The 13,260-nt window shown below is 33.7% G+C and overlaps 1 protein-coding gene across 2 annotated transcripts; it reads left to right on the forward strand.

The window, feature by feature from the left end:
• The first annotated feature begins 163 nt into the window (after positions 1-163).
• LOC112688651 lies at positions 164-12,940 on the forward strand. 2 transcript variants are annotated; one of them, XM_025561951.1, is made up of 4 exons: positions 164-350; positions 2,915-3,058; positions 9,616-10,314; positions 12,181-12,940. In XM_025561951.1, the coding sequence occupies exons 2-4, from the start codon at positions 2,941-2,943 to the stop codon at positions 12,342-12,344; spliced, it is 981 nt and encodes a 326-aa protein (XP_025417736.1). In that variant the 5' UTR covers positions 164-350; positions 2,915-2,940; the 3' UTR covers positions 12,345-12,940. The 2 variants fall into 2 exon arrangements, with proteins under 2 accessions (XP_025417736.1, XP_025417737.1); XM_025561952.1 differs by lacking the exon at positions 164-350 and adding an exon at positions 534-773.
• Positions 12,941-13,260: the final 320 nt, after the last annotated feature.

Consider the following 13,260-nt stretch of genomic DNA (forward strand, 5'->3'; position numbering starts at 1 on the left):
CGTTGTCGCACGGAAAATTATACGTTTCTCGAGCCGTGCTTGAGATTTGGAAAAATTGAAATTCGGTTATCGTCGGACGAATGAATACGGATTTAACGATTGGTAAAAACCGGTTTGTGATATCGGTTTTATTGTCGATTACGACGTGTAGTCGTCGCCGATATTTTCACGTCGAAAGTTCAGGCGTGCACTGTATCGGTGTGAACCATCGATGGATTTCGAATCGCGTTCAGATGTTCATTTGCTCGTTCGTTGTACAACACCGTCGCTCAACGAAAATATTTTTCCAACATCGTAGCAGTGAGATTTGTTCGAGATCGGTTTTTCGAAATACGATTAGTCGTTTAAAAGTAAGTTTTTTTGTTTTTGATTTTTTTCCATTCTACTAGTAATTTTAGATTTCGCGTCTAATCGGTCGGCTTTTCCAAACGTACGCTGCGAGTTGGTGGTGGCATTGCCGTGCACCTTCGTCGTTATCTGCTCGTGAATAACAACTCTCGGAAATACGAAATAATATCGCAGTTATAACCGCAGCGCAATCAATCACGACGTTCGTGTATATCTGGTGCACAGACACCCGTCCGACGGGTTTTAGTCCGGCACGCTACGTGGTGACACGAGACCCGCGCAATATTGGTAAAAATCGAACTCCCGTCGAAACGTTTCGAGTTGTTCCCGAACAAGTGCACTCGTGTACGACGTTCGACGCGGTCTTGGCTTTTCGCAATCGAAAATTCCCTACCGCTGTACAGAATACCGCCGACGACACTCAGGTAACAAATCGTCCCTTCGGCTATGTCGCTCGTTCGCTTATTGCTTTTAGACACGTTTTCGTTGCGTCTACGTACCTTTGGTAATAGTTACGTTACGAGTGAGGTTCACACTTCCGACGACGTTTTTGTTCGCTTTCACACGGCGCGCGCACGTGTGTTGACGGTTTCTAACGTATACCGAATTTTTGTAATGCAATAAATAAAAACAACAATCGTGGCAAATCGGAATATTTGATTCGAACTTTAATTTCGTTGGCAGAAAGTTTTTTAATATACCTTCCGGAATAAAACCCCCGGACGAGCTTATCCGTAATATTATCTACGTATTATCACGTATTGTTATCGTGTGCGCGCGATCGTGTGTTTTTCTCGCTCTTTCTATTTGTTTCCGCCCGACCCCTCTCGCCTGCGGTCCAAGAATACGGTTCGGCATCTATTTACGTGCACAGTTCAGCAGGGGACTGATGTATAATTATTTTGTCGCCGCAATGCCGTTTCCCGGATGAAAGACGACGCGCCGCGGACAGACCATTTGTCAAAGTTGAGCAATATTAACTTTTCACAAACATGCGCGCGTCTTTCGGAGAATATTTTATGCTTTGTGCTCGGGCACGATATGTTTTGTATGTTTATGTGTCTCCTACCGCAAGCCCGTTATCTTATACACTACTGCCGCCCCGTTACTGAATAACCACTACTGCGTTCGTAGTTGGGGTACGGACGAGGCTTCACGAAGCTTCAAGCTCTCCAGCGAGTCGTGTACGCTCGTTCAAATAATAAACGTCTTAATATCGCAATTATACGATTTAAACGTTTATCTTGCGAGTGCCGTTAAATAAAATGGCATCCTATTCTTTTGGAAAATCCGCCGACACGCCTCGGCTACGCGTCTTGCAACAAGCATACAATATAATACCCTGCGAACACAATGATGTTGTCGAAAGCGAAACGGTTTTTTTTTTTTAGTACGACGACATTAACGTTTCGTAAAATCTATACTACTACCCTCAGCGACACAGCAAAAAAAAAAAAATCGATGAACGAAAACGTTATTCCTCTCTCATTCTTTCTCACTTTTTCTCTTTCTATCTATCTCGTCACTCTCGTCGATTTTATTTCAACTGTTTCGATCACGACAACGTATTTTCCAACGAGTGTCTAGAGACAGCCCATGAGCGAATTCTTTAACAACTATCATATGATGTGCATCAAATAACTAAATATTATGCGTGACAAAATATTATCAACATGAATATACAAACCACAGAACATTATATTAACATACAAAAAATAATAATAATATTGTTTTCAAAATAATAAAAAAATTGTTATAAAAATTTAGTTTAAAATAATTAAAATAACTGTTTTCGAAATAATACTAATAAATGTAGGTAGCATAATGTAAATATCATATTATACTTTCCATATACATGGTCAAACCACAGAAGAGATTAAACTATTCTGTGGTCAAATTACGAATCAATATGGACAAAAGGAGACCTATCTTTTTCGTTATTAAGTCATCCATTATTTGTTTTCTTATGGTTAATGTTGGTGTATTTAATCGTTGTGCTTCTGGTATTTTAAAATGAAGTTTTTTTATTGAAAAAAAGTCGCAACTGTTTTTTGACCTACATTTTTATTTAATGAATCAGGAACATTAGATTCTTGTTCATAAAGCATTTTTAAATTTGAATCTAAGGATAAATTAATTGTATGTAGGTAGCTTTCCATCATTTAATTTATCTCCTTGTGACACACACATTTCAATTAATGTGCCAAAATAAACTGAATTTTTTATTGCAATATCGCACTCATTATGTGATATTTGTTAAAACAATTCCGATATGATAATTGATAAGGAATCAGCTCGTGTTTTTCCGTCGTCTTACCATTGGAACTACCGCAACCGCAACGTTTTTTTTTTTTTAAGTTTTATTTTTCTTAGCGGATCCTTTTTAAATCAGCCGATCTAATTGACTAGCATTTGAAGTAACTTTATTCGTTACTTTTATAATTAATTTTTTAGATTGATGCAGTTCGGTTGATAAAAATGTGTCATACGGACAAACGACATGGATGTGTGATGTGTTGTCTTCCTTCCGTCGTCATGATTACATAACGTTTGATATTATTTTTAGGGCCACACGTACAGCACGCACGGATCATGGCGGAAATCAAAAGGTCACCGGTGGTGTACACGTACGGTCGGGAGGGTCGCGACGCATGTTGGGCCGCCCTTACGAATTCGTGGAACGAGCTGGCAAGACTGCAAAACAAAAGAAGCAAGTTGACATTTACAATACAGTTCCTCAGAACTACTATTAGGCCCGTTACTACATTCGTACGACACGACAAAAAACGTTTTATCAATATAATTGAACACGGTAATTCACGCCGGTTCGGTAAGCTTCCGTGGCGACACGACAAAACATTCGAGCAAACATTGTTTTGTCGGTGCCAGAAATCAGTTTATTTTAAGCATACGTATTTTGATGTACTTTTTTACTTGAATTAATTTATAAATTGCATTTATAATCGAACATTTTTGCACTAATTATCATTGACATGGTAAAACCCAAATCGAACGTCTTTTGACCGCACTATCGCTATTCTTCTTTTCGTTGAGTAATAATAATGCCGTCGCGGCCAAATCTTCAAATTTTAAATTTTTATACATGTTGAGGATTAACAATTTCCGACCATTCGAATCGAAAATTAAAATCAACTGAGTGTGTGTCTGTCATTTTTTGTCGGTCGTATGTGAATTGGACTAGATTTTCGTTCGTCTTGTGTCTAGTGTGAATCGGGCTTTACTCCAACGGACCCGTATATAAATTAAGCATTTGCCCGAAAGATAGGGTGACCGATCAGCGCATATTGGCCACGGCACAAGAGCACTATCATTTAAATGATAAACACCATTGTTAAGACCCGGTTTTCGATATCGGTTCGCGTCGACACTCATCAAGCCCCATACCCTCCAAAAGAATTGAAAAAAATATAAGTCATCATTAATATCATTAACACCCATACAGTTAATTATTTTTAATGACTTATCATCAATGTTTAATCGGTGTGTAGTTAATGTCAATGGTTATATTAAACCATCCATATTATAATTTAATTTTGTATTTTTTTTCTTTGTGTTTTTAATATTTCTGGCAATTTTTTTACCTTCAAAATCCCTCTTAGATTATAAGTTAAAAATTAAAATATTTATGATAACATTTTTGTTTTCAATTAGTTTTATAGGTGCAGTTAGACACTTAATTTTTTGTCAATCTTTTTTATCATAGAAAACTTTGCAAGAATTATATACTTTCGTTGATATTTTCTATCTATTGCGATTTTTAAAAACATTTTTTTGAAGACTAACACATCGAAATTCAAACCCTAATAATTAAATTATACCTAAGTACAATGGCGTATTTTGTTTCTCAAAATAATTTATTTTTTTTCTTACCAAAAACAATAATTAATTTAATTAAAAATTATTCGGAATAAAAACGAATGTCAGTTATGACAGTTTTCATTTTACAGAAAGATATTTCACTGTATTTTAATATCCCTAATTAAATTATTGATTAATTTCATAAAATAATTGTATTCATATTTTCATCAAATCATATAACTTCATTAAAGTTTCGTATGTTTCGTTGTTAGTTAAGTCATTTCATCGATATTTTATAGTTTTTTTTAAAGACAATTTATCTGATTTCAGAGACTGTTTAGTCTATTAAAGTACCTAGCTACACAATTTTAAAAAAAATGTTGATAATTTTAATAAAATCCTAAGTATTTCCCTGACTTGGTTAATATTTTATGTATTTAACACGTATAATTCGCAGATTATTAATAAACAAGTATAAAATCAACCGAAATTATACATAAAACAAAGTCGAGTCTCAAAATCGATAAACTATCCAAAGTAATCTTATGTTATTATTAAGGTATTTTTAAACATTAAATTACGAAAGAAATATATTCCATCGAATTCTTGATAGCTGTCTTTAACTATATTTTTACTATTAAGTGTGAATAAAAGTTTGGTTTTTCATTGAATTTTCATTCATATTATTAAAAAGATTATTTTTGAAAATAAATCTGACAATTTCAAAGATAACCACAAACCAACCCTCGCTTTTAATTCAGCATCTCGAAGGAAAAAATATTACGAACACAATTCTTACAAAACAACATAAATCGTCAATGCATTGTGCTTTTTTAATAAAACAAAATTTTTTTCATTTTAACATCATATTAATTAATGGCTTAAGATCTACGAAAACACAATTAATAGTGATATTTTTTTATGAATAGTGAACACCCCCAGAGGATAACTCTTAACAGAAAAAATTCGTTTAAAGCACAATGTGTTTTTAAGCTATACAAACAATGTGTATTTTAAACTCTAAAGCATAAAATGTATTTTTTAATTTAAGCTTGCAGCTTTCATTTTATGAAATCAACTGTAACTATTTTTAATTTCATCCATATGATTTTTTACCGAATTGAATTATAATTGTACAAATCCACTAATACCTAAACTATTGTAGTTTTATTTTTGCAAAATATTTGTTTAGAAACAGAATATTTGATCATATTACCATTGTTTGGATATTTTTATTTAAGTCTAAGGAAATAATAATTATAATTATTACAATTACAGTTTATGAAAATACTGTAGATCACGTTACCAAATTAATAATCATAAATAACTTTGTTACTTGTGTTTTTGTGCAGGACCTTTTTTTAATTTTATTTTCCTAATACAGTTTCATTCACAAAATGTATTATTCTTTCAATTTATAAATGTGATAATTATTTTTTACTATAATATTGTTAAATTTTAACATATACGTGTTGGAACGAAATTATAATTATTAAATTTGTATGACTATAAAATTCATTAAATCATCAATAATAGTTATATACAAAGTTTTTTGATCAGTGGATCATGAAGAATTTTTATGATTTTGATTTTTTTTATATTAAACTTTATTACTTTATGTTATTACGTTATTTATCGTAGGTATATTCTCAACGTTTCATGAAGTCATACTAATTAGTAATATTCAGTTACTCACCGTCTATGGCTTTCAAATATGGGTGAGGATAGTTGGGAATAAATCCTCTCCTAAATAACTGAAAAAAAAAATATAGTTTTGATTAAAAATATACGTTTGATATTGACATAAAAACCATATAATAATATACTCCTCCCCCCCTCAACGTAAGGAAATTAAATATACATCACTAATCTCAGTAATACATTATATATTTAAATTTGTACTGGTAACCAAAAAAGATTAAGAATGTACATGATTATTTTACTTTATTGTCAAGTAATATTTTATTTATAATTTAATTAAATGGAACACTTTATTTTAGATAATAATTCGTCAAAAAATATATCATAATAATGTTACATTTCTTATTATAAAAACGAGATACCTATGCGACTTTAAAAATTATTTATGCCATAACATATGACTGCTGCTCATAGATTATTATTCCTTTGTGTACCGTATATTCTAGATCAGTGGTTTTCAACCTTTTTAACAATGCGGCACACTTCATCTCCTTCAAAATTTTCGCTGCACACCAATCCATGTAATATGTGAATACTATTTTATATACATACGTACACTGTTTACAGTCTACTCTATTAGTGGGTTAATTATTGTGAAATATTTTAATGATTTCGACCGATTGAGACGGCTGCGACGGGCATTCTTACAATAAATAATATAATATGCATCTACAACGTAACGATAAGTTCTATCAGTTGTTATCGAATATCGATAATAATACTGGTAAATACATACTTATAAAATAACTTATAGATTTATTGCAGCTCACTTCAAGGGCGCGGTGCACCGGTTAAAAACCACTGTTCTAGATACTAGTTGCAGTGCTTATTTTTTTACCGGGTACAAAGTATATTTTTCTCTTTCATTTCGGAGCAAAAATATTTTTATTGAACTGTTTTAATTAATTATTTCTTAACAAATATACTTATAAGACTGATAACAATCTATAATGAACGTAGTTCCATATTTCCTGTATATATTTTTTGATATAATTCAGTTCGTGCATAAATACATTTTTCCGGAAAAGTTTCCCTTTTGTAAATCAAAATAAAATATAAATATAATTTGCGCATTACTAAACATTCTGTTGCAAACATTTATTAAACAAAATTTAATATTATTTATTGCGTTCTGTGTGGTTTGCAAATTAAGTGCATGTTTTATTAACTTTTTTTTATTTTTATTGACTACAATTATGTAGTTTAAGAATAACCACGGAGGCTAAAGTAATGTATACAAGTGAATTGTGTTTCATTGTATATTATAGAGAAAGGCGAGTTCAAAAATACCAAATGGACAAAATCGTATTTAGAAGGATTTTAGGATTTACTTTTACGACCCGTTCCACACTACTACTTGAAATGACCATTACAGTTATTCTCATTATTGTAGTTTTGTTATTACATTTAATTTTGTTGGAAACCATCGGCGGCGGACCCCGTTTTCATAAGTTTGTGCATATTTTAAAATAACGTTGGAGTTTACTAATAATGCCGCACGTTTTTCACTATTGATTTTTTTTTTTTTTTTGGACTACAATGAAAATCAAATAAGGTATTTTATACAATTACGCATTCGAAATTTTTTTTAGCTATTAGGTTTTAAAATTTAAATTGGTACCTAGCTCATTTTAGACTATTCCTAAATACACCACACTAGTATACAATTTTAATTAAACGTTAGAAAAGATTTTAATATTAACATTTATTAACTTTTAATAACTATGATTTTTATTTAAGTTCGTTTCGAAACAATGTGTAATATTTAAAATAGGAATGATTTAGATAAGACTATTTAAATACGAAATCATTATAGTTATAATAATTACAATATCTAGAACTCCATCAGTTCTTATGTTTTTATATGGCATTTAAACTCATATTTAAACGTTTTTTATTGCTCAGAGTTCCTCAAACTCTCGGTATTTAAGTGCAGAGTTTATAATAAACGTTTTATTAACCGAACTTTGTTTACTTCATTAATAATAAAAAATTAAAAAACTATATCGTTTAATGAACAAAAAAACAAATTTAGAATTCATTTTTGAACTGTTCTTATAAAGATAAGTTTATACTACTTTAAGAAAGTTTCTATAAATACATATTATACGAGTATTTAATTGAATTGTTTGTGTATATTCTACTTTCTTAAAAATATTTTTTTATAATATTTAGTGCAATTTATAATGTCATAAAATGTTTCTGACTTTATTGTTAAAATTTTTTTGTCAGATATTTAATTAATAATAATTGTATAAGCCTAGTTCAAATAAATTTTCGATTTATAAACAAACCTTTTCTACGATTATACTTTTACCGAAATTCCAAGCTAAAATTAATTAACTTTTTTTTATATCAAATGAACAGTAAAAATTAATTTTAAGACTTAATCACTTTTATAATTTACTACTACTTATTTCTACTGTCCCAGTTAGTAGGGAGCTCGAATAATAAACTATCCTAAATTAAAAGTTAATCTCCTCGATTCACACAGTCTATATGATATAATTACTTATATATTTATATTTTTGTATCTCATAATTGCAAAACATTTTAATGCCAAACCTTCTTATTATATTCATTGCATTGCATCAATAACTATTATTAATTTATAAATCGTACAAAATAATATTTGCAATTAGCTCGCTATATCTGGCAATGCGCGAACAATTATAGCACGTATTAATAGTACTCAGTAGGTACTTATTAAGGGTAATTTTTAAATTCGCCGACATGTAATTCGTCTATATCCTTATTAAGAATTATTCGTTGCATTTAGTTATTCAAAACCCCATAAAATTATAGATCAAAGTTTTAATAAATGGAAACAATGATCAAGACCAAATTCGATTAAACATGTAGCTACGTTTTTTATTTAAATATTGGTGGAAGTACAGACGGTCTTAATTGATTTAAAAATGGATACAATACGACAAAATCAAATTTAAAATACCTTACAGAACGTAGGCATTTGATTGGAATCGATTATGAAACGTTTGTTCATATTGAATATTATTGACTATAAATTATTATTTTCTATCTCGGACAAAAATTATCTCGTTTGCATATCCAATAGAGTAGCTGTATTGCAGTATTAAGAAAGTTATGAAATATTTAATCATTTAACGTTAAAAAAAAAAATCGTTATTAAAAAGAATTAAAAATGTCAGTAAAATATAGTTCTATATATTCGTATCAAACAAATTACGTTGGGCATAGATTTTTATTAATTAGAACATTTGTGGCTGATTTCATAAAAATCTTCAAACAGATAGTGTTCTACGACTGCGTATATGGTAAATTGTAGTGTCACGCAATAAATGTGACTACGCTGATCGTCCGAGTGCGTATTTTTACGAAACGTCGAAGCGTTGCTATCAAAAGTCATAAATGAAGTGTAGGGCCATGAAGATAGGGTAAAAGTTGATGAAAGATGATAAGACGGGCGATTGTAAATTCTACCGATTTAAAGGTAGTCGATTTAGGGTTGGATTTATATCATGTAATTTCCACTGATACTTTTTTTTTTTACCTGAAAAAAAAAATGTAAATTCAACCAGCACGTATTTTCAACTTGAAAACACGTAAACTCCACCGATAGTAAAATCCTCAGATTATAACTGATTTTAGTATAGCTACACATATCTACTTTTGACTACTCAACGGAAAAGGGTATTCGTCGCGTTCTACGGAACGTCGTGAATGCAATATCGAGTGCATTTAGCGTAATATTGAGTTTGTCAGCAGGTTCATCGGTGGACGAGTTGAAGGCGTGGGCGAGGGCGCAACCGGAGGGGACGAACGTGATCGACTCGACGACGCGCACGACAACCACCGCGGAGCCGGAGACGGCCGTTGTGGCGGAAACGGCCGCAGTGGAGATGGCCACCACGCCGCCGCCGATGCCGATGATGCGTTCGCCGCCAAAGCTCGAGCGTCGCGTGGCCGGCGGCAGCTACCATCGCCGCCATTCCTACGATTGGGACACACCGCAAGGCGGCCACGGCGCGGACGGTTTCCTGCCGTTCGATCTGGACAAGTCCGTCTTGGTGCGGTCGTCCGATCGGGGACACCTGGCCGACAGCTGCGGCAACCATGACTTCTGGCTAAAGTTCGGATGCGACGACGACGAACCGGACCCGAAGCAGATGTCACCACCGCCGAGCTATGCGGACGAATACGGGTCGGACCGTTCGCGACCGTCGACGCCCTCGTCCCTTCCGTCCGCCGTCGCGATCGAGGAGGAAGAGACGATGTCCGCGGGCGAGCACGAAGCGATGACCGCCGTCGCATTAGCGATCGTGGATGAACCGACTGTAACAGCGGTGGCAGAGGACGAACCGACTATAACAGCGGTATCCGAGGACGAACCTACTGTAACAGCGATGGCCGAGGACAAAGGAGCTACGGACGATGTGTCAACACTGTTGCCACATCATCGCACCGGTGAGTGTCAGCATTGTTAACATCACGTAGGACACGCGACACTGGTATGGGTTGTTTGGTGCAGTGGTTTTTGTTTTTCTTTCGCGTCCGACAAGCCCTGGTCTGTGGCCGAGTCGCCGCAACGACGGGAGATGGTTTTTAGATTCCCGCGATGTACGGCATCGATGAAACAACAATTCTTCTTATGCTTCTACTTTTCAGGTTCAGGGTGGACTATTGATGTCTCCTACGATTTCTCCCATCGTTGATTCTTATTCGATGCTCAAATAATTCTATACGTAGAATCTATACTTATTATATATTTGTTCGCCGTGCCTCCACCCACCTCTTGTGTAGCCTCCTCAAGGGTCCTTTCCCACTCGGTTTTTTAATGAGAATTAATACTTGCCCTGCCCATTTTTATTTTAACTATTAAGCGATTGACAACTATTTTGTACAGGACGCCGGAACAATATATTGGGGGGGGGGGGGCAAACTGAGGGTAGCCTCTAATCAACCACTACTTTCATACTAATTTCGAATTTTTTTTTTTCAAGACAACAATTATAGTTTTCCTGGTGGGATAAAAAAACAATTCAAGTTATTTTAAGATACTCAACAACCTTATAGATAGATAGTTGTAAATAAATCAGTAATTTAAAATCACTCAAAATGCCTTGCAACTAAAAACCACGTATCATAATGACATGATAATATTTCGCAATAATGACTACTGACTAGGTATACGCTGCATGCACTACACATGGCAGTATCAATACTGCAGAAACAATCCTTTTGTTGAAAATAAACAAGGTGCAAGTCTATAATGTAATAAAATATAAATATTAATGTTGATAACACGTTTGTTTTTAACATATGTTTTTTTTATAAATAGTTCGGACGGGTAAGGACAAATTCTGTAGGGCACTGTAATATTATCTTCAAATCCATTTTTCACTTATAGACAGAAATACTGTGTTAACAGATAATCCTATGGTATGTTTAATTAATTTAATCTATGATTTTAGTCATAATAGATTATTATTATTACGAAAATATTATATATACCCAGTCCAAATTCTTCTCTAAGCTGTTCCAGATGAAGTATCAACTAAATTCGTGCCTATATTTGGAGGGGTGAAACATACTCTTTGCCTCTTCACAAAAAATCCGGAGGGGCACCTACTCCTCTGCCCCCCTACCTGTTCCGGCATCCCTGATTCGGTATATTATGTAATCTTCGTAGTTCATTATTTTTTCTCCTTTCGAACGTTTTTTTTTTTCTGAACAATTCTAGTCGAATAAAATAGAAGCGAGTGAACTGAAAACGTATGTACATTTTTTAATCAAACTTTTATAACGCTATCGCTAAGATTGTAGAAAAAGTGCTGGGAAATTCATCGAAAAGATGATTTCGAATGGGTTACAAAAAGAGATAAGTCGCATGGTTTATCTATTCGAAAAACGGGTCAAGTACATCAATTCAGCTGCGCACTAAGAGCCGTTTCATTGGAAATCCGTGAACTTCAGACAGCGGTTACTAGACGTTATGCAGAACTACACATCATCATATGAATTCCAGATCTGATACCCTCGTTATACTATTATCACCCTACCACCACCATTACCCTACGGTAAAATATCGGAAACTGACCATTTATTTTTTTAGACAAAAAAATATAAAAATAATAAACAAGATCAGATCCTTCATGTTTATGAAAAATAGTTATATGCAATAAAACAAAGGAGATTAAACTTGATCGATTGATTTTAAAAATTATCAATACTCAATAAAGTTCTCATATTTATAAATAATTTATTTTTTATTGCCCTTTCAAAAAAAAAAAAAAAATCATTCCGCGCCTGACCGTATACTTCTGTCCGCAGGCGGAGACGAAGCGCACGACGACGAACAGGCCACATGCTCACAGCCATGGGCCACGGAGCGCCGCGAGGCGAAGATCAAAGAGGTCGACGACACGATCCTCTCTTACTCGAAATCGCTGCTGATCTCGGTGCTGGTGGTCGTGTTGATTCGCATCTTTTTCTAACACCGCCGCGGTCGCACGAGCACGATTTTCCAGGCTTTCCGGCACGTGTTCGATTTTCAAAATGAGACGTGTTTTTTTTTTTTTTTTGAAAATCGAACGCCGTAAATAAACCTTCCGTCAACCTCTCGAAAACCGTACTCGTGCCACACACGAGGATTAAAGTAACAGTACCCGAAAAGAGCGAAAAAACTCGCACCGCTTGCGCACGCTCTACAGCCCTAGCCGCCGTGTCCATCGATGTGAATTTTTTTTCTCCTTTCTTCCCCCCCCCGGAAACGTTCAATTCGTATTCCATACCGTTACTCCTAACCCCATTTTTTTCTCTCACCATATTCGTTCAATTATTTCCGTACGCGTCACTCGGGCATTATTTTTAAAATCATTATGTATCAATTATTGTTTATCACTTTATTATCGTATCAATTATTATTTATCACTTTTCCAATCGTCCGCGTTCACCGCCGCCGTCCGAAAACCGTTCCTTTGACCGTCGCTGTCGTACGATTATTGTTACCACACAATCATCATTATTATTGCCGTCGTTCTTTACCATTTTTTTCATTTATTTATTCGTTTTTCATTTATTTTTGCGGAATGTTTTCATCATTATTATATTATATTATATACATTACATTATGTTATATTATCATTGTTATAATTATTTTTGTGGGTACCGTACCACATTTTTTTATACTCATCTTTCGTGTACATTATGTACGAGTATAATACTCTGAATATTTATTGACGTATTTATAAATACAGGATTGCGTGAGAAAGAAAAAAAACCTTTTGCTAATAATCGAATCTCTATGTTGATATGATTTATTTCAATGTTAAGTCCTTGTTTTAACAATATGTTTTTTTTTTTTAACGCTGAACGCTATCACCATTCTGTATGTATAACAAACGCTTATTA

The sequence above is a fragment of the Sipha flava genome, unplaced genomic scaffold (assembly GCF_003268045.1).
Source record: "Sipha flava isolate LNK unplaced genomic scaffold, YSA_version1 3_pilon_pilon, whole genome shotgun sequence".
NCBI lineage: Eukaryota > Metazoa > Arthropoda > Insecta > Hemiptera > Aphididae > Sipha > Sipha flava.

Coding starts and splice junctions, on each gene's coding strand:
- LOC112688651 (XM_025561951.1), top strand. CDS start 2,941: ATGGCGGAAATCAAAAGGTCACCGGTGGTGTACACGTACGGTCGGGAG. Junction 3,059..9,615: donor AAGACTGCAAAACAAAAGAA/GCAAGTTGACAT, acceptor GTTTGTCAGCAG/GTTCATCGGTGGACGAGTTG. Junction 10,315..12,180: donor GTTGCCACATCATCGCACCG/GTGAGTGTCAGC, acceptor TTCTGTCCGCAG/GCGGAGACGAAGCGCACGAC.